Genomic DNA, 22258 nt, shown 5'->3' with positions numbered 1-22258 from the left:
CTGGCTGATGTAGTTGCCAAGCCTCTCTCCATCATAGCTGAAAAGTCCTGTTATTTGGACGATATCTCTTTTGAATGGAAAAATGGAAATGTCATGTCCATACTCTTTAACAAATAAAACAATCAGGAGACATTTCTTCTCAGAAAGAGTGGTCAGGCATTGGTCGAGTCACAGTCCATAGGGGGTGTTCAAGGAAGGGTTGGACGTGGTGCGTAAGGACATGGTTTAGTGGGTGACATTGGTGGCAGGGTGATGGTTGGACCAGATAATCTTGAAGGTCTTTTACAACATTAATGGTTTTATGAAAATAACAATGTCACTGGTAGTGACACCTCATCTTACATTGTATAGCCTCGTCTTCCTGTGTTGACCACCCCCTGTCTCTCCCCACGGTGTCACGCAGGCAGAAGAGGTCCCTTTGGTTTCCTGCACAAGAACCGTGGGTTTCTAGTCGCTCATCCAGGACGCTGTCCATCTGCTGTTTATTGTTTTCCTGTTAGTTGTACAACCTTGTGTTTGGCTCCATAACAATGCATCTTGTTTAAGTGAGTCCAGCACACCCATTCATCCAGATGGCATTGTATTAGTGACCTGTCCTCTTTAATTATGTGCAACTAATTTTTAATTTTATGTTCCCTGAAAACATGACTGGGAATGATTTTCTGGCTGCTTGTAAATCACTGATAGATACCAAATCCTTTCAGGGAATGCTTTCTCTTAGGCGAAGTAAGGATCCCCTATTACAGTTAGTTCTCAATATTTATCAAATAGCCAGTTTTTAATCCAGTTAGTATATGTTTACATTGATTTCTGTTCTAGGGCTGATTTTTTTTGAATTAGCATCTTGTGCAATAGCAGGCTATGCAGAAGTCTAAGTCTCTTATGCTAAAATAGTTATCTTTCTCAAATGACGCCATAAATCTTATCAGGATATAATTCCAAGTGCATTTGACAAGGCTGTTTTTTTTTCTTCTTTCCCATAAGAAGGCATACCGGATGAATATCTTGTTAAGATGTTTTTAGCTGGGTTGCCACAGGCTACTCATACCTGCAGCAAAATGAAGTTAAATCCTTTCCCCGCGTTGTTCTGTCTGAGGGGTGTTCATTGTATCTGCCACAGGTATGAGTGTTGAAGGAGAAGCTGCTGTGGGGTGTCCAAGCCTCTCTTTGGTCTGGCAGCATCACACAGTTTCTACAATTTCCTCATAATTGTTTTTTTTTTTGTTTTTTTTTTGTTTTTTTTTCCTTCCCTTTTTTGTTGGGAAGGACCATGCTGGCTGCATGATGCTTCTAGAGGCGTACTGGGCTGTGAACTGTTGAGAAGTTTCATCTATGTTGAAAGTCAATGCTTCCCTGGGATCTGACCCATTGCCACTGGGTGTAGCAGGACGTGGCAGAGATGTCCACGGTCTGAAAGGAGTATGAGGAGGAGGGTTGGGAGGACTGAAGGGCCAAATGTCCTTCTACCCTGCTCGTGGTGGTGGCTGTGTTTTTGCAGACGAAGCAGCACAAGCTGCTTTCATGTGTATGAAACGCCTGGGTTTTGCTGATCGGAGCAGTCACCTGCATCTCTCAGTGTGGATTGAGTTGAAAGTCGTGCAGAGCTTTAGGTGTCTACATAGCTCCTGGCTCGATCTGTGTTTTAAAGACATCTGTTTATAACTGATCCAAAACACTGCTGACAGTGTTTTGGAGGGGATGGTGCATGTGAAGGTCAGGTTTGTGCCTCCTCCTGGTGGCCACCGGGGTGCTTGGGGATGGGTTTTTGGTGGCCAGGAATGGGTTACCTACCTCCAGAGATGCTGGCAGCTGGATGAATTGCTATGAACGTCATCAAATCTACCTTCCCAAAGAGTTTTCTCACCTTCGTGCTGTTTTCTAGGAGTCTGTTGGCTGTGTAGGCAGACCTCATGGTGTTTTCTTGGTGAAGAAAGTGGTTGGTGTTCACTGGGTCCATCTGACCCATACAGCAGTCACGCGTCCCCGGTAAACCTGTAGCAGGTCAGGCTATGCCAAGGCAGAGCTGCCCCATTGGTGGACCAGCACCTTGCCTGCTGGTTTTGTTAGATGGGAACTACGTGCGCTATGGAGCATTGCTTAAGAGGCTCAGTGAGCTTTTTCCAAAGACCATTAAAGTCAGTTGGAAGGCTCAAAAAGCTGCAAAGCCTTGAATCGAGATTTAGAAGGGAATAAGAGTTTTTGAGTGTGTGTGGATGAAGGGCACTGGGGAGTGCTCAAGGTAGTGAGACCTACTTACTCTCTTCCCCAGTCTCTGGCACAGGGGGTGGTGAGGATAGAGAACGAGGAGGTGAGCTGTGGGAATCCCAGGGAGATGGTTGAGAGATGGACGAGAAGCTGGAACTGAAAATGCTGGGAGCACATGGACCGTGCCTATGTTTTTTGCCTCTGGACATTATGCTCATTATTTAACAGGTTTCAGGTATTTTTCAGATGGTGTTCTGAGCACATGCTGTCTACGTGACTGTCCTTGACATGTATAAAACAGTGGAAGTGAGGGAGAACTTGGCTCTGCTGGGTATTAGCAAAATGTGATGGGAAAGCTCGTGTGGGGTAGCAGGGGTCTGAGTCCCATGGCTTGTGTGCATCCTCATAGGTCCGTGTTGAGCATCTGGCCCTACCCTGTGCTGAAAACCCTGGCAGTTCAGTGCCAGAAGTCAGCTCAGGGGACTGATCTCTAGATTTAAGTAGGGCCCTAGGGCAACAAAGAGCTGGGCTGCAGGGTGCTCTGCCTGAACACAAGCCAGTTTGTGCAGAGGTCTGTGAATAAGCAGTTGTTTTTCAGGCATTGGGCTGGAATGCGTTGTTGCCTTTATTTGGGGGTAAAATGAAGCCTGGTGGTGAATCAGTCCCTTTAAAATGACACACAGAGTTGTAGATGTGGAGCCTACTGCTGGAAATTAGTGATAAGTAAGAGCATCAGAATTTTAAAATATCTTTATTTGGATGCTGAAAACCACTGTGGTTAATAGAGATTAGGTATAAAGGTTTTTATTAAAGAGAGAAACCCCTGTAGTTTAGGGTAAAAGCCAGCCACCAGCTGATCAAATTAAGCAGAAGCATCCTCGTGCATGGGCTGTTCTGTAATTGCTCACTTCAGAATTTCTTCGTCTCTTTCTCTCTTTCAGCTGATTATGGCACTGCCACAGTCAGGGCATCAGTTCTGCTGCTGTGATTTGTCCTGACGGCTGGTTTGTGCTGAGGGGACAAAGTCCCAGGAGGTGGATTCTGGTGGTGCTTTAAAGGAGCAGATGATTGACTCATGGTCTGGAGAGATGAACAAAAAGAGGGGAGTTTGGGTCTGCGGAAGCAAAAGCAGTGCTTGACTTAAGAAGAGGTACTGCAGGAACACCGAATAAGCTAACACAAAATCCTAATTGGGAAAAACCTTTTGTGTGATTCTCAGGAATAACCAACAGATGGGAGAGATCCATTGTGAGCAAAGTGTCATCTGTGCAGGTGTTATTGTCCTGCTCCTTGGGACATTGCTAAAGAGAAGGGCTAGATGATGAGTAGATGGGAGAAAGGCTGGAGAAGGCTTTTAAGGGGTCTTTGAGCAATTATTGATGAATCAGAGGGAGAAATGCTAAAGAATTTTGGAAAGGGAGAGTTTCAGAATTAGCACGGTGTGGTGTGATGCAAGAGTGGAGTGAGCCTTTTACAAGAGGTGCTCAGGAGGATGCTGATGCTCAGTGATTTCCAAACTCTCAGCTGACATCAGGGATGACACAGCCCAGGAGTCTGCATCTGCGCACCTCTTCCCTACTTGCGATGGAGATCTGTGCAGATGGCAGCAGTGGCGTTCTTACCAGATTCGTGAGCAATACTTTGCCATATTCAATTTTTACTTTACTAAAATGAATATCATGGGCTTCTTAATAGTCATAGGAGCATAAAAATCTCACTGTATCACAATTCATCATCCTTTAAAAATTGAATTTCTGTTGAATTATGCCTTGCCTCTATAGTGCTGTGGAAAAGCTCTTATTATTCATAACTATAAATACAATGATGTTGAGATTTAACTGGTGCCTGAAGGCTTTATGCTGTACTTTCGTATTGACAAAGCAAACAGTCTTATGGATCGGTTTAAGTTTATGGGACTGGAGGCAGCCGAGTGCTTCTGCACCATTGGAAGCTCCTCTGCTATGGTCCCCAGCTGTCCCTGTGACTGCTCTGCAGGCCGGCAGGAACATTTTGTGCTGTTTTGGCCCTGTGAGACTAAGATAAACCAAAAAAATATATAAAATACCTATTGGGTCAGTGCTTGTCCTCTTGGATACCAGCTCGGTTCGGCTGCTGGAGGTCTTGTGTCATGTCTGGCCGCAGCGAGGGTTTGTGAGAGCAGATTTTGTGTAGGCTGAAGGACAGGACGGAGGAGCTGGAGCATGAGAAGGACCAACAGAAACTACCTGAATCTCCGGTGTCTTCATCTTCCTTAGAGTGGAGTAGTGATTGGACCTCGATTCAAACATCTTTCCCTGGCAGGGTTGTCACATGGACTCTATGCCTTGGGTGGACATCAAAAAATAGTGTCTTGTTCATCTTCATCCCAACTGAACACTCAAACAGACATTGACCAATATGTGCAGTTGCTGACGAGGACAGGCCTGACTGGGTAAAAGTTTGCTTGGGTTCACATTTTGCTTTGCAAGCATCTATTTTGGGCTTGAAATATGGAAAAGTCCCACAATTCGGTGCTCAGCCGAGTTTGAGCTGTTCAAATGCATTTTACTGTAACACAAAAGAGAAGTGAGTTAATCTTTTACAAGAAATAATTAACATATGGAAATAATTTTTTAAGTTGTGATTGGGTAAATTTAGTCTCTTGGGATGAGGTGGGAGCGATTCTGATTGGATTTGGAACAATTTTTTTTTGCTGTGGTTATAATTAGAAATTTACACATAGCGAAAGAAGTATTGCTGTTGGATATGGGTTATCATGGATTTTATGTTGTTTGAAGTTTTGTTTGTTTTACAATCTCTTTTCTTAATATAGCGATTGGGCCTTGCAGAAGTTTGGCAGTGGCATGTTTAACTTTTGACTTAGTTTAGACATTCAGTATTTTTGTTACAAAATAACTTTATTTTTTTAAAAACTAAAATTGATGATCTCTTGAGAACTCAAATTCTGTATTTGAAAAATTGCAAAGCTTCCATTTCAGTCTTTCTTCTACTGGAAGCAAGGCAGCAAATTCAGTGATTCCACAGTGGTTATTCATTTAATTTCAAAACTTGTTTTGATGTAGGTATACACAGAGATACAAGAAAGTATTAAAAATCAGACGCCTAAATGTTTTGCCCTATGACAGGACTAAACAACTGGCCAGTCACTAACTGCTGTTGGACGTGTTTGGCCCCTACAAGTGAGTGCATCTCTGCTATTTGTGTCTTGAAGTCATTTTAAATGTTGGTGAGTGTGCCAGGGGCTTGCTGCCATCGCAGGACCCATGAAATAGGTTTTGTCCCTCTGTCTTGGGTCTGAAGTACAAGGACCCATAGTGGCAGAGAGGGTATTTGGGTTGCGTTTTCAGGAGGATGAGGGTGGTGCCAGTGAAGGGGCAGGAATTCGTCCCTTGATTTTTGCAAAAATACTTTTTTTTTTTTTTTTTTTTTTTTCAGGGAAATAGTGGGCTCCTGAACAGAAATCACTCTCATTGAGGGTTTTTTTTCCTTGCAAAAAACCTTGATACCTGTTGGCTTGGGACTACTGGAGTGGGAGGGAAAGAAGGGAGGGTCCTGCTGTTGTCCGTGCTTCAATGGCACCAATGGCATGCCGCTGGAGCAGGAGGAGACCCCCGTGGGTCGACACGCAGGGTGCTGCTGTGCAGCCCCAGGAGCTGGGGCCCAGGGGTGGCATTGCTGGCCCCGGGGATTTGGGGGTGACCATGGCGGGCGTTGCATGGGAGGGGAAGGCACGGGCTGTTTCTCCACCTGTTTGGTGGTGACCATTAATTTGGAAGGAAACAGGAAAAACTGGTTCAGTGTACTTGGAAACTTCAAAATGAGAGAAACGCCCCGTGCCCCTCCAAGTGAACAAGGAGCCCAAGTGAACGAGGAGCTGGGTCCTCTCATTTGCAAAACCGAGATTGACCAAATGGGTAAACAGTGACAAAAGTGGTGCTGGATGCACACAAAGCCTGGGGCTTGCTCAGACTTCCTACAACTTTTTGTTTGTTAAATGAGAGATGGGTTTTCTGACTTGAAGGAAGTGCCCGCCTCGAAGGGAGCGAGGGGCTGGCCTGGAGCAGTGGCCGGGTGCAGGAGGCAGCGCAGGGGAGCAGCAGCCGGTCTGATCAGCCCTAAATGAGGGGGCTGCAGGTCGCTTGTCCCTGCGTGCCTTGAAATGCTGGGAGGAGTAGATGTCGGGTTTGTGCTTTTTGCGCACTGATTTTTTTTTTATTATTATTTTATTTTTTCACAGGAATAAACATGTTATCACTCCATCTGAGCCTCTCTGGGGCAGTGAGGGTTCCTCCCGGCTGTTGTTTCACATAACTTTCCCTGGCCGGGCAGGTGTGAGCACTTGGTGCCTGTGGCCACCCTGGTTAATGATTGCCCACTGCTGGCAGAGAGCTGGGAGTTAGGTCACAGCTCGGCTCAGAGAGCACCTGGAGCCAGCACGGGCACAACCCGAGCGTTTGGGGTTAGCCCCTTGCCATCCAAAATTGGGAGGCTTTGTGAACACTGAGAGGAATTGGAGAAGTGTTACCTGCTGTGGTGGACTGCCCGTGAGCATCAGGTGGTAACACCCACTGGGTCCCTGGTGCAGCTGCAGTCAGCTGGAGGAATGTGTGTGTGTTGTTACTTGCAATACCTAATTTAAAGAAGAACTTAACTGATTGCAAGTCTCCTTCCGACAAGAGAGAGAAACTCTTGTCTCATTTTTTTTTTTTTTTTTTTAATGTTTGTCGCTATAGGGTCACTGACAGTTGCATCTTTCTCATACATCTGTGCGTGTCTAGGCTCCATGTGTGGTGGGGACCTAGCGTGTTGCAGGGCTGGAACCAAACCCACAGAGCATCCGTCGTTGGCTTCAAATTAAATTCACCAAAGTCAATTTTATTTTTATCGATTTACCAACCAACCAGTTATTTCAGAAATGACTGGCTGCTGCTGTTGGTCATTTCTGGATGACCAGTTGGCTCTGCGTCGCGCGGCTTAATGATTGCATACTGTATGCTGGTTAAATAGTGCCCAACAAGGAAACAAGAGAAAACCACACTGGGATAATCTAAGAAAAACAAGGATTATAAAAATGGCTCTGAGGCGCTGACTGCTGGAAGTGAAACATATTTTGTGGGATTGCTGCTGCACCTTTTCTTCAAAAAAAAAATAAAACGGAGCAGTTGTTGCATTTGTTTTCTCAGCAGATGGGCTACTCTATCGCAGGCACGTTCGCCCATCTGGAAAGCAATTATGTCACTTGACCCTGTCTTGATTTGCGTTTCTATTAGTGTGTGCTTAACTAATACTGCGTTCTGAAGGTAAATTAATTCCCCTTTAAAACCAATAAAAAAAATAAAACCAAGCCCGTGATGCACCACAGAAACATTAAAAAAAAAAGGCCATTTTAATTCAAAATGTTTCAAAAACTGTTCTAAAATGACCTCAAAATTCAGGTTTTTGGTGCCAATCCAAGAAGAAATTTAAAATAATATTTCATCTCCACAGTCTTTTTTATAGCATTGGCAACTGTGGGAAATTCTCCTTGTGTAGGTCAAGAAATTCTCCATTGAGGTTTTAGTTATTTTTTTTTCTCGTTTTAGTAGGTAAGGGCACGATTCAGAGCATGGGTGTTCTTATGCCAGTGAGGCCTGTGCAGGGCTCTCCTGGGGTACAGAGCTCCACTGCTGGCATGCTCGGGGGTTCTCCAAAAAGGTTGGGATTGTGGGGGACAGGGACACTACACTGTTCCATCCTCCCCGCTCCATCCTTGTCTCCCTGCTGGGCAGAGTGTGCTTTCCTCCCTGAAACAGCCTTGCACTTGTGTCTTTGTTGTCAGCTGATGAATCAAAATTTGGGTGGCTGAAGTTGATGGGGTGAAGCCTACAGCCACTCATTTCAGTAGGTTTGCTAAAACTTAAATAGGAACTGAAAAAAAAAAAAAAAGCCACATGTAAAGGTCCCAATGTACTTTTTTGCCTGACTTGGTGCAGGCTCCTGCCAGGCAGCCAGGCACGGATTTGCACTGGAACTGTTTATTTAAATCCTTCCCTTCTTCCTCATTGTCCAGACGTCTTTTTTTTTTTCTTCTTCTGCAAGCATGATTTGGAAGGACACGGGCTAGCTATGCTTTTATATTTATTTCCTAGTTGTGTTTGGCAAATAAATGAGCAGGAGTTGCTGGTGTCTCCTCAAGGTCGCCAGGCACGTGACTTGTTCATGATTCATTAATGTTATTTCTTCTTCGCTTCATCAAAAAAGAAAAAACAAACAAACCACAAACAACCCTGAAGAGGCCTCTCGTTCGAGCGGCCGTGCTGTGCTGCCTTGTGCCACCAGCCCTGCTGGTTTCACACCATGCCTCCATGCCATGTTGCCTCCTACCTGCAAGGAGCACAAGCCCTCTGGCTGAGCCCTGCGGGCCTGACCCAGGTCGACACCGAACCACGGTGCTGCTGGGCCTGGTGACACGGCTGGGCCTTGTGAGACTGCCAGGCCTGGTGACACTGCCACGTTGGGCAGCACTGCTGGGCCTGGTGACACTACTGGGTCTGGTGACGCTGCTGGGCTGGACCTGGTGACAGTGCCGGGCTGGGTGATGGCAGCGGCCTGGCTGTGCTGTGAGCAGCACCAGGCCCAGCCACCACTGGTGGGAGGGCTGGTCTGTTTTGGTAAATAATAAAAATAATACTTTGTTCATCACCCAGAGAGTGTAGGCTGTGACTGTCAGCCATTTTGCTTGTCATTAATAGCTCCGCTTAATCGCGAAACAAGACTTTTCCTGTGATATATCTGTAAAACAATGCAAAACAAAACAACCTTTCTTCCTCCAGTATCTCCACAGCACCACCCCCTCCCAAACAAACAAAAAAAAGGCATAATTCCTCCTCTCCTCTGACGAACAATGACTCATTCAGTGTTTTTTCTTTATTTTTTTTTTAAGAAATTATTATTTTTTTTTTATTTTGGCCTTTGCTTTCCTTCAGTGGCTGTGTTGCAGCAGAGCTGGCAGTAGTGCCGGCAGTAGAGATTGCCTAACACTTATGAGCCTCTGTTTTCAACTGTTTATAACTCTGCCAAACTTTAAGTGTTTGGGCTGAAATTTTCCAAGCCAGGTGTCTGCCTAAGGGGGGAATTCGTTTGGAGAAGTTGCAGCAGTGCTGCTTCTGCCTGCACTGATTAATGAGATTCAGAGGAAAATGTGTTTGCCCATGGTGAGCCGAAAAAATCGCTCCACAAGCAGGGAAAGCACATTGTGCCAGGCCTAGGCACTTCTGTGTCTTTCTCCTGTGCTGGTATATATTTTTGGCGTGTTTGTTTTTTGAGACCTCCCCTCCTTAAGCGTGGTTAAATTACGAGTAGGGGCCAGCCCCGTCCCTGTGCACTTTGCTTCTCCATGGAAAGAGGCAGAAAGCACTCCTAGGCATTCAGTGGAAAATTTGGAGAACTTTTTGTATTCCAGGGACGTGACACTGTAGAAAATCACCCTGATCTGGCTGAATTATTAACCTTTGAAAGTACTCGGGCTCCAAATGCTCAGCCAGGGGAAAACAGCAGCTGGAGGGGCTGAAAGTGCTGCCCAAAGCAGGGCCTGTGAGTGACAGTAGCATCCCTCCTACATTCTGCCCTCACATGGGGACATGGCAAAACACCAGTATGAGAGAATGGGAAAAATACTATTAGTAAATAACTAACTTATTTCTAAAAAATATTCTAAAAAATCAAATTATAAATTAAATATTCTGGAGAAATATTGCTGAGTGAATGACCTACCTGGTCATCCAGCAGTGGCCCCCTGGCACATCAATCTGGCTGCTAGAAATTTTCTATTTTTCTTTTCATTTTTTTCTAAAGAGAACTGAGCATTTGACAAATATGGGGTGGTGCAGAAAGAGTGCTGTATGCTCAAGCAGCTCCAGGGTGCATCAGAGCATGGGGCAGGCTGGCAGCCTGTACCACAGGGTAGATTCAACCAAAATTTTGGCATTTTCCAACTTCTGATTTTGTAACCGTGTTATTTTTTTTAGATGTGGTTTAATGTAATCTGCATGGGGAAAGCTCTGTGCTCCCTGGTTAGGTTTTTGATACAGCCTTATAAAGCTGGATTTTTGGATGGGTTTCTGGTGCTGCTTTTTCTGGCCCCAGGGTGGCTGTGGTCGCTCATCCTCGCTGTCCAACGTCCTGGGATGTGTAAGTGGTTGATGCATCCCCTTGCTTATTTTCTTTCTCCCTCTCTCTTAATTTCCAAATTCTTTCACATTTTTCCTTTCAACATAGCGTCTTAATTCTGGTGCTTTATTAATCCATCCAATTTTGTTGAGTTCAGAATGTTTGAAATACACTTATATCCGTATAGGAAGTACTTACTATTAATCAAATGATCCAAGGTGGCTTCTTCTCTGAAGTCCTTAATTTGTACTATATGTATTATTCCTGGTAATAGCAAACTTTGTAACAATGTGCTTTTCCATCATGTTCCCAAGGGTACCCTGAAATACATGAATTATGTGATTTTTGAGTACACCAATATAATTCATCTGTCCCTTTTGCAGCCACATCAAATATGATCAGTCTCCAGAATCCCAGTGATGATCTATTATTGGGGTATGCAAAAGGCTGTGTGAAAACAAATACAGAAGAATCAGGTTTTCTTAAAGATTTGAAAATTTTATTTATATAAGCTATTGGAAAAGACAGCTTAGGAGAGAGAGCAGGCTGTTTGAGGGCTCTTGTACCAGTCATTTTGGGTGGAAAGCATCTCTTTTGCATCACCATTTTGATTCTCTTTCCAGGAAAATGATAAGATGGTGGCTCTTGGTTTTGCTCACTACGTATTTCTGAGCAAACACGGTGAAGGAAGATTTGATCAATCTCTGTAGGAGCAGAACGGCATTTCCCACTTGTCTTTATTGGATTTTCAGGAGTGTTTTCCCTTGGTGGGTTATACACCAGCAAAACCTTGTAAACCGGGCAGTGGGGTTTCCCCTGAAGTGTGTGCCTTCAGTGTGCCCCAGTTCTGTGGTGAGAGCTGGGCAGGAAAGTGGTCAAAAACCTGTAGAAACTGGGTTTCTGACTCTAACTTGAGGCTTAGAGCTCTAGTTAGAGCCATACTTTAAATAAAGCAGTTGAGATGGGGAAGGGAGGGTAGCATGGAGAAGTGCTGAGGTTAATTCTAGGTCTGACCAATGCTGGTGCCTGAGAAGCTAAATCTATAGTTGTAGGAACCCAAAAGCACTCCAAGTGTCTAAGTCACTGAGACAACAGAAATAATACCAGCCACAGCAACTCTTCATGGGAAGGGAGAAGAATGGATGCAGAAATTAGGGGCATTAGGGCCACGAATGAAAAACCAGTTTTTGCTAAATCCTTAAAGGTCTTTCCCCAGTACAGGGCTGTATGATGCAGCTAGATGCACCATGGAGGCAGTGGGATCTTTGGAACATGTGGCTGGGTCTTCAGCCTTCCAAAAGCGTTGCCCTTAGCTCTGCTTGTCAGGCTTCATGCTGTGCTTTTTTTGGTCTGGCATAAAATTAGTTAAATGAGGCGGTGTAAACACAGAAAGCTTTGCATGTTTAGTTTAGAGTTTCTAAATAAATACAAAAGACTGCCCGTATATGAGCGTGTGTGGGAGAGGATGGGCTGACTTGTACAGGCGATCAGCATCCTTCTACGTTTGCATATTGACACCAGTGCCTTTTTTAGACAGTAACTCTCAGAATAAGGGCTGTGTGCCTAATTCATGTTCCCCTTGTCCTGTTTGTGCTCTTCTGACAGTGGAAAACTGTTTGTCGACCGTATAATTTGGGAGCAAGAGTTTTCCCAATTGGACTGGTTCTTGCAGCATTGGGCGTGTACCAGATATCAGCCCCTATCCTGAGCCGAAGTGTGTCACGCCAATAATAGCATTAAAGTTTTAAACTGAAGGGATACTTTTTTTGGGGTGGTTAATGATTAATTAGGTCAAATTCTCCAAAATTAGACTGCTGAAGAAGGAATGGGCCAACAATTTGCATTTTTCACAAAACCTTGCAGCAGCAACTGATGTGGGCTGATTCCACCTCCCCCACCACACACTCTGTCCCATGCCCCAAACTCACTCGTCCTCAGAAGAGATTCATTTTTAAAATTGTATCCATTAATATCCCAATTTCCTTTTTTACCCCCTTTTCAAATCTTGCATTAAACCCCTGTAGATTCTGCTTTAAGTAGGCAATTAAGCTAACAACATAATTATATCCCTTAATGCTCATTTTAACCGGTTTAGAGAAGAAACAAAAGGGAAAGCAGCTTCAAATATATGGAAATAAAAGCTCCATTGTAAAGATATTTTTGATACCCATGTGATAATTTGTGTGAAGTGTGGAGTTTGCCCATGAGTGGCTGCAGGGAAGCCAGGAGGTCACAGCTGAAGAGCCTCGCAGGCAACGTGGAGTTGTACCTTTGAGTGTCCTTTTTCTGAACCCTATTCCGGCTGCAAATTTAGGGGAATCCCAGGAGACTTGAGAGTATGTCCACTTCGTACTACAGTATAGTGGCTGCATAGCTGCGGCAGGATAGTTTTTCTCATTTTTTATTACCTAGGCAATTAGTCACAAGAGACCAATACACCGAGTCCACAAGCTGCCGCCTTACCATATGTATGAGTGGAAAACAGAGCTGCAAAATAACATCGATGGAGAATTATTGTAGTGAATCTCTGCCAGTTTAGTGAAGTTCCTCTCTTCCCTGTGCAGAAGCAGGGTAATTGCTGCATAGTGCCCTTGTGGTAGCAAGCAGAGTAACTTTGATTCTGTTTGTGGTTTTCTGCAGAGCACACAACGTCCACAAAAATCTGTCTGTGAGGCACAAAGTTTTATGAAGACCCTCCAAGCTTAAAGCCAGGAAGCTGCTTTGGAATCTCAGCTCTTGTTGAGGAATCCAAATGCTTGGTTGGAGCCTGACTTCCTGAGGTTAGCTGGTGGCCCTGAAATACTGATAGTGCAGTATGGGCACACAGAACTGCTGTTGTAGTTTACAGAATTGTGCCTTCCTTTTCACTCTCCTTTACACACACTAATTCCAGTAAGGAAATGGAGGTGCCGTTCAAGCAGTTTGGCCAGTGTTTGATTCTGGGACAAGTGCCTCTCTGACCTGCGAGGATCCTGTCTCAGCGCGCGAGTGGCAGTGATCTAGATCTAGTGAGGAGGACCAGCTTTCAGGTGGAAATAAAATAAATACTTATCTTTCTTAAGGAAAAGAACCAGAAGCTGTAAGCCTTGGATGGTTACCTGCCTGCCAGCTTGTGTTGTGTTGGGTATCTGCTCCCACGGGCTGTGATGTGTAGGCACCTCGGTTTCTGGGTGCAGGGAGTATGGGGAAATATTTATACAATTACAGCCTTCAGAACATTGTTTAGACCTTCAAGATGCTTCCTCACATGTTCACCAGTCACTAGAGAAGGTGTGAGTGTCAGAAGGCATTCCCCAGGGGTGACCCACTCCTTGACTTCTCTGCAGACACTGCCCACAAGAAGTGCAGGGAGCATCTCTTGGAGGTGCAGCTTCATGGACCGCAGCTTCCGTTAACTTAAACATGAAGGTGGTTTATTGTTCATTTTGTTTTATTTCACCAAGAAACAACCGTTATTTAATAAGACTTTTCTATTTTTTCTAAAGTGGTCTGTTTCACTAGGGTAGGAATTTAAAGTTGTATATGTCATCCCTGCTGTGCCAAGCAAGTCCATCGCTAGCTGTGCTGGAGTGAAGGAAAACCATATATGAGATATTGCGAGATGGAATCCTTTACATACAGGGTTTTTGGGTTTGCAATTGGAGAAGGAATACAGTCTAATTGACTGGATGATGGCTTTCCATCCTTAAATGCTGCATAAATAAGTGAAGGAATTGGGGTAGGAAGATAGGTTTTCTGTAGTTTGAATATCATCTATTGCATGACTCACTAGTGCGAGTGCGAGAGGAGGGAATATTTTCAATGTAACATCCTCATTTATCTTCAGTCCCCGTTCAGTCCCCATCCCTCTCGTTGCAGCTGTTCAGCTTTTCTTGGCAGTGTAGAGCTTGTCTGTGGGACACTTTGCGGGCTTGTGAGCCTGTGCCCTAATGTGCTGGAGCAATTTAACCTTACTTTTTCTCTGACCTTGCCCATTTCTTTCCTTTTTATATCAAATACAACATCATGGCTTATTGCCAAGTGTCTGCAAGCCCAGATCTTTGACCTGGTGTAGCTTCAGGAAACATCCATAGCTCCAGCCCTGGGTGTCTGCTCACCCCTTCAGGGATGTATTGCAGCGGGTGAGGAGGTGTATGGTATTTGTAAAGGGCTGGAGATATCTAATTGAAGTGGCCAGCTTGACAAAGCAGGGAAAGGCTGGAGTGTAGATGCATCCCTACCTCAGTCTGCTGCTTTTGTTTATTTGTAATGTTGAAGCTCCCTGAAAGGCTCTCCTGCTCGTCAGGGGGCGTATACCTCTTGTGTCCCCATCTCTCTCCAGTCAACCTTTTACATGTCCTCCTTTCTGTTTAGGACAATGTGAAGGCAAAGTGCATCAAAGTAGAGATCCAGGATGGAGTTTGGGTATGCAAGGACAGTAACCAGTATTCACCAGGCTTCCACAGACACCCCAAGTTGTTACATCTTCCCATACTTTTAATCTCACACTTAAAATTTACGTGCAGAAAACAATTCTTGGGCTTAAGAAATTTTTCCTATGTTCGGTAGGTTTAATTTACTGGAGATTGTGTGCCATAAGGCACTCCCAAAATTTGTGGCATACCATATTCCTTGGGTACAAAACAGTTTATATAGAAAATATCCACTGCTTTCGCTGTGGTTGATTTATGATCACAGTGTGAAACAATCCACCCAAGGTGAATAATTGCCTGTGCGACTGCCACAGTATGAAGCATAAGTGAGCATCACTTTTTGGGAAGAGGTTGTGGAAGTGGGTGTCCTTGAGCTTTTCCCAACCCAACATCTCATACTGGTCATGGTCAACAGGAGACTGGAGCAGCAAGGAGCAGGTTGGCAGTCAGAGAATTTCTGGAGGAGGAGGCAGCCGTTGGCCTAGGGTTTTGTGTCCTTTTTTTTCCATGCAAAGAACCATGGCTCTGTTGTGGTGGGCTCATTTCTCAACTTGGATGCAGAACCAGGCACTGGCAGCAGCAGCCTGTGCTCCGGGGAAACACAGGCTTCGATTGAAAATTCTGCCTTAACACTTGGGCTCAGGGATTTCTCTCTGCTTTTTAGACATGACCCAAGGCCACCTTTAATTTTGTGGAGGCAATCATGCCTCCTTTCAAGAGATTCCTTGCTTTCCTTTCAAGAGATGTGGCAGCAGTTACTGGCCTGCAGACTTACAGAGGACTAATGATGCAGCCTGCAAAATTCAGTCCCGAAATGGATTCTGTAAGAACATCTGTACCTTTTTTCATATCACAGTCACGGTTCTCCAGCACTGCTCTGACAAAACCTGTCCAGTGGCAGAGCTGTGCAAATAATAAATTTTTTGTTTCCTTGAAGCACTGACAAATTGAAAAATTCCTTCTTGGGTTGAGCTAAAGGAAAAATATATTGATTTTAATTTTTGTTGTGAAAATAAAAAACAGCATTTAGGGGTATATAGTTTTGGGTTGATAAAAATTTGGGACTTGCAAGTATTTCCTTTAGATTTTGAACATACCTTAAAGTTCTTGCTTTAAAAAATAAATAGGACAGATATTTTGCCTGTATGAATCAGAAAATTTTAAATGTCAGACCGTGTCACTTCCACTTTTTGAAAATGAGTGTCATACTCCATTGTATGAATACTTCAGCAAAAATGACACTAATCCATGCAATAGTCGGTCTTGCTAAATAGCTACACTTCTGGCTGAAAATAATTTCCCTTCAGCAATATGCCCTTATTTTTTTCAGCTCCATGAACTATAGAGAATAGGTCATGAAGGCTGGGTCTGGGTGATGTTTGTCCCATGGAAACACCTCAAAAGAGAATTTCTTTAGCCCAGGTGATTACTGAAAGATGTCAGTTTGGGAGTGACAGAAGCGAAGGCTGGTGGAACGCAGAGAGAACCCCTCTTCCCAGCCTGGTTTGAGGACTTGAGGTGGGGTTTGCAGGGCAGGTCCTGGGCCAGACCGGCTGCTCCATCACCGCGCCCTCCGCACTCGGCAGCTCCTGAGTTGTCTCCAGGAGAGGAACATGTCCTCGCAGGAGCGCTCCCGCAGCATTTGCATTTCAGCTGTACCCAGGAGCAGTTGTTTTTTCTCTTCCCTTATTTTCCAAATTGCCATAGTTCTTGGGACCCCCCAGACTTTTGGGGGAGGGAGGCATTTTTTTTTTTTTTTTTTTTTTTTTTTTTTTTTTTTTAATCTAGGAGGTTTGTTTGTTTATTTATTTATATCTGCCCAGGGAGTTGATCTGTTGATATTTATAGGATTTGTGGTTGGCTGATGGGGGTTATTTTGCAATCAGAATTTCTAAGATTTCTACTTTAAGCCTGCTTTTTTTTTGAACTTTGTTTTTTTTCCCTTTGTTCTATTTTTTCTTTTTTCTCTTTTCTCTTTTTGCTGTTTTGTCTTTTTTTTTTTTTTTTTCTTTTTCTTTTTTGAGAGAGACAGGCAGACTAAACTCTTTCTGAATTTTCCCCCTGTAATTACTGCTCTTTTTTAAGTTTGAAAAAATCATCGAGCTTTGTATGCCGTCCCCCTTCTTACTTTTAGGTCAGTGTGGTTTGACTTTTTATTTTTTTCCCTTTCCCAAGCAAAATTACCACAATTTCATGCTATTAAAAAAGCCAATCACACAATACTGGGAGAGAAGGTGATAATCCCTAGTTAACCTTGCAGTGGTAAACATTTGTTTAGCTTCAGCTTCTTAGCTCATCTCTGAGCACTACAAAGGGTTTCTCTTGTAAGGCTAAAAAAAAATTATTTTATGGTGATAAAATAAGAATTTTATTCTTACAGTCCTGCTCTTAACACAGTTGCACTGTGGTCCAATGTATCTATGTCCATTGAGGTATTTATTAAATTAAGCATTTTTAATTCTGGATACTAATTTACTGCTTTGGATTATCATTTGACAAATGTTTAATTTTTCATTATGTACCTCAGATATAAAACTGGACATCATTAATACCTTGCATCTGTACAGCACAGTTAATTACCAAAGGACCCAAAGCATTCTCCAAAATTTACAAAAGAAAGATTAAAAACTCCAAAATGTACAGTTCTGCCCAGGGATCACATTACTACCACGGACACACAGATGACAGGGCAGCTGCTCTGGGACATGCATCGCAGTGTCTGCAGATTTAAAGGGCAAAGTTTTAGTCTTATGAAAGCTTCTTCCAAGAAGTACTTCATCATTGGGCTCCCCCTCGGCTCCTCGGCCAGCGAAGCTGCCGTTGGTGGATCTTCCCTGGGCACAAGCTGTCCTCTGAGGATGTTCTGGACATGATTTGTTTTTATTTTTTTGTTTTTAATGTTTTCTAATGTCTTGGGTTGGGGCTTCTTGAAGGTCACAAGCTCCTGTTGGAGACCAGTGGGGCGATTTGTGGGGTTCTCTGGCATTTTCGCACTGGGAAGCAGCAAACTTTGGGGTTTCATGGACATCTGTCCAGGGAGCTACCCTGTTCAGGGGTGGCTTTCCTGTAGATACAGGCTTGGCTCTCTCTTTCCCAGCACCATTTTCAGTGCTCAGAGAGCAGGACTTGAGCATCTGAAACAGCTCAAGGTATAGGAGCAGAGATGCTTCTGGCGAGCCAACGTGCTGTCAGGTGATTTGTCTGCTCTAACGAGCATCAGGAGTGCTCCTGATGGCAGAAATGCTCCCATGTAGCCTGGAGCCTGTATCTGCATGGTGGAGTTGCACCTGAAGGTGCTTTTGGATCAGGACATCCCACGGTTTGAGAGCTTGAGGTGTCTCCTGGCTGGTCACCACTTGCAGCTGCTGCCCCAGGGGCCGTGTTCCAAGGGCTCTGCTGCCCTTGGCTGTTTGCTGACCCTGCGGCTTCTCACCAGGCTCCTGTCAGCGGTGCCCCGTGACTGGCGTGGAATACAACAAGTTCTGTCGGAACACCAGGCAGCCCTTCTGAACTGTGCGGGTGACAGGGCACTGGCACAGGCTGCCCAGAGAGGTTGTGGAGTCCCCTTCTTGGAGATCTTCAGGAGCCTCCTGGACATGGTGCTGGGCACCTTGCTCTGGGTGGCCCTGCTGGGGCAGGGCTTGGACCAAAGGCACCAAGGGGTGCCTCCAGCCTCAGCCGTGCCGTGACTCTGTTTTCACAAAACAATGCCGTGGATCAAACCTTCCACCGAGTTCTTCCACCTGCGGTGCAGTGAGCCTGGGCTGGCATGCTCCCAGCCCGTGCCGCTCACAGGCCGGCGTGCCGCGCGCTCACCCGGCAGGGCCGGGCCGGGCAGGCCGTGCCCGCTGCATCGCTCAACGCGTGCGGAGGAGCGGTGCTGGCGGTTCCTGCGGGCTGGGTAACTCATGCCGTCGGGAGGCGACCGCAGCTCCGTTGGATGTGGCATTTCAAAGCAGAGCCTACCTACACAGCCAGGAGATGCGCCTGTTTGGAAACGGCAGAACAAAATGTGTTTAACAGCACTTCTGTAGTAAAATATGTGGGATTCCATGTATAAATAAGTCCTACTATATTTTTTTTTTCACATGTGCTTGTAGCTTTTTAGATATGTTTGTTTTTATCAACTTGGAAAGTTGCCTCTAAGAGGATTTTTTAAAAATTGATTTCCTGAGAGTTTCCTGTGAAATTGGAAACCTGGAGAAATGGGTGGATTTCTGAAATACTATCGCATGGTTTTTCTCCCCCTTTTTTCCCTCAGTAAAAAATAATAATACCCTCCTCCCCCCTCAAAGTTTCATTCCATATACATTTATTCTTTAAAAATATTTCCAGCTGTTCCTTTTGCTGGGAAACTCATACCATCTATAAACAAGGGCTTGATTCAGATAATTCTGTTGTTTTGCCTGGTCACTCTGACTTGCAGCTTTTACAATATGAGAGTTTAGAAGTAATCAGTAATGGTTTTTCTCTTCTTCACCCTCAATTTGATTATTTTTCTTGTAAAGAACAGAGTAAGAAGAGCACTGAGCAACAGGAGATGGAAAAAATATTTTGATTACTTTTCAGTTGCTTATAATCAAGGAGTAACTCTTTAAATCCAGGGCAATTTACTGCATTGATTTAATTCATAATTTTAATTTCATGACTTTTTTGAAGAAAACAAAAAGACAAAAACAACAGCACACTAAGGTCCATCTGGTTGAAGCTTTTTAATACTTGTTTGAACAGTTGTAGTTTTAGGTTAAAATTTATTTAATGTTCCCTTTCTTCTGTCTGCCTCTGCCAGAATACGCTACTTGAATTTCCCTGGGCTGCCACAGGAGAAAAATTGAAATTCAAAGCACAGATTCCGCCAGTACTTTCAGCAAGTTCATAAAATTACTCATATGAATATTCCCTTGACTCAAAGGCAACTGCTTGCAGTCCTTAAACCTGTCTGGGACTATCTGAAGTATTGGGAGCCAAAGCAAATGGTAGGTGACACGGAAATCCTGAGTACTTCAAAGGCAATTTTTTTCAGTTTCAGGAGCAAAAAGCTCTGGAGTTGTTCAGTGCCTGGCCAAGCTGTTTGTGATATTTTGATCTTTTTTTTTTTTTTTTCTTTTCATGTCAATAGGCTGGCATTAAATCTGGAGGGTGGTTTTCATCTTGTAATCCATGATGTGGATATAACTGGGAGGGGTGCCCTTGGTGCAGGACAGGAAGAGCTGGAGGTGACCGAGGTGGCCAGAATTATTTCCTCGCTGGTTTTGGTGTTTGCATGGCTCTCCCAGTTACGAGCTAGCAAAACCCTTAATGTGCCTTTTGCAGCAGGGAGTAAAACTCTTCAGTCTGAAACTTTTAGAAGAACTCGTAATTACGCGTTACTGAGCCAGCTCAGAAACTGGGTGGCTGCAAGTAAAACACCCAGGTTATTAAGTTAAGATTATAAAATGGAAAGATAATCAGTAATAAGCAAGAAGTAAATACAGTGAAATTTACTGAGAATAATTTCCAGATTTTAATCACTTTTATTGTAATAACAGTAATTATTATTATTTGTCTACTTACAGTTTTCACCTCTGTGCTCCAACTTTCTCTGCCTGAGATAAGAGTTTTGGGAAAACCAAGCAGCAAACCAAGTCCAGCCGCTTTCAAGACCAAACAATGTTAAAAAAAAAAAAAAAAAAAGAAATAAAAAGAAAAATAATTCTTCTGCCAATACAAAGAGAACTGAAATCAGTGTAGAGAAGGCCCCTGGGTTAAGTCAGAACTGAAACTCTGAGTGTGGAAAGTGTCATTCTCGTTTCAGCTTTTCCAGTGAAATCTCATGCTCACATCTGACCTTTGGACTGCTTTGGGCTGATGGAGCTCCTGGCTCCATCTCCATTAGCCATATTCGAGAAGTGCTGAGCAGCTTTGGGACAACTGGGGACCTTCAAGGCGGCGAGCTGCTTCCTTCCCCAGGCATACAAGTGGTGTGAAGTATTGTCAGCTTTTAGTCCTCCCTGTTAATTCAGGGATGGGCACCCAGGAGAGACGAGGTGCAGATCAGTCAGACTCTGTGCATGGGATCACCTGTGGGGTGGCCCCATGAAGACAAGAGCATCTGTTCGCAGTTCTGATGGTTTCTTGTGGTGGGACGCTGCAGCGCTCTTGGCTGTCCTCGCACTGTGGTGGTCAAGCAGCACCCCTGGCCTCAGGTGCTGGGAACCACCACCTCTGGGTGCTGAATCGTGCTGATAGACCCTGTTCTCTGCCTGAATTTATTCCTTGCCACATGTCCTTTCTGGGACATCGGCCACCAGCAAGAAGGAGACACAGGAACCTTAGGTGATGGTGTTTTTCCACCTAGAAATTGCTCTGTAACAACTGATTTCTTTGTACGATGAGTAACTGGTTCCAGCAGGCATTACCTGCACGTGTAGATGAGGTGGATAAGCTCATATCAGTGAGCTAGCTGTAATAAATTCATGAATTCTGCTCAGACATGCTCCAAGCATGCAGACGTGGTAGTGGCCAAGTGGGGTTGGATGGGTTAATGATGGGTTAATGGTGTCCCAGTGGCAGTGGGGATGCTCTGTCTGTCTCGTGCCTGGGAGCTGGGAACTGGTGTGTCATGGCACCACGGAGTCACCTTGGCAGCTTCCAGTGAATTAACTTTGGAAATCTAAACATTAAAACAAGTCTTTGTAGAGCTGGGTTTAAATAATGCATATGCAGAAATATCTGTAGTCCTGTTGCTGTACTCTCCTCCAGCACTAGGTGTGCTGAGTTACAGACTAGAAGATTTCAGTAGATGTGTTGGTCCAGTCACTGATGGGTGGATCTGTCCCAGTGCCATCGATGCTGGTTGGGTGAGCCCAGTGCCTGCATGTCCCTTATGGTTCCTGCGTGTCCCTTATGTCCCTGATTGTCACCGTTGGTGCCCTTCTCACCTGCTTACCACTGGCTGGGCTGGGGCTTCATGCACTTCTGCGGCCAAGGTGAGTCACCACCTTTCTCGTGGTGACCTCAAGTAGAAAATACTCCCATTCCTCTCACCTTGGAGTGTGATTTGTTTTTAATGTTGGGTTTTCCACCTTGCTGCAGGAGAAAGCACCGACCTCAGCCCCTACATGCTCTGCATTTTCACTGCAGCAAGACAGCAGCTGAAGGAAGGGGAGGAATTGCCCCAGATGCTCAGCACTAACTCAGCACCGCTGTTCATCAGGGCAGAGTCCGCAATGGGCAGGGCTGGGGGCAGCCCATCCCCGGGGCTCGGCTCTGCTGGTGCTCCCTGCCCTCCCGGGGAAGATGCTTTGGTAGAGCTCAGATTTCCTCCTTGTTGAATTTTTATTATTATTATTTTGGTTATTTCTTAAGGGGAATGCTGCAGCTGAGGAAATAGGCAGCACATTCCTCCTTCCCAATGAACTTACGTGTTCCCCTGTGGAAAAATCATCCCTTTAAGAGGCTGGTGCAGCCCGTGTAGATGTGCTAAGGCAAAGGGTAAGGATGGGATAAGCCAA

The 22258-nt window shown here is 44.7% G+C and overlaps 1 protein-coding gene across 9 annotated transcripts in view; it reads left to right on the top strand.

The window, feature by feature from the left end:
• The window catches only part of ZNF618 (zinc finger protein 618), a 154336-nt gene that overhangs the window by 38434 nt on the left and 93644 nt on the right, over nt 1–22258 (top strand). The window contains exon 1 of one of the 9 annotated variants that reach the window (XM_035341578.1): nt 11017–11120. The exons of 7 other annotated variants lie outside the window; for them this stretch is intronic. Coding sequence is in view for 1 of the 2 variants with exons in the window: in XM_035341572.1 (XP_035197463.1) it covers nt 19655–19741 (87 nt within the window). In the remaining variant the exon portion in view is untranslated. Of the gene's footprint in view, nt 1–11016; nt 11121–19481; nt 19742–22258 lie in introns of those variants that run through there. One more of the 9 variants, XM_035341572.1, reaches the window with a different exon arrangement.

Source organism: Oxyura jamaicensis, chromosome 17, assembly GCF_011077185.1.
Source record: "Oxyura jamaicensis isolate SHBP4307 breed ruddy duck chromosome 17, BPBGC_Ojam_1.0, whole genome shotgun sequence".
Taxonomy (NCBI): domain Eukaryota; kingdom Metazoa; phylum Chordata; class Aves; order Anseriformes; family Anatidae; genus Oxyura; species Oxyura jamaicensis.
The sequence above is the reverse complement of the archived record's forward strand: the minus strand, read 5'-3'. Positions and strand labels throughout refer to the sequence as shown.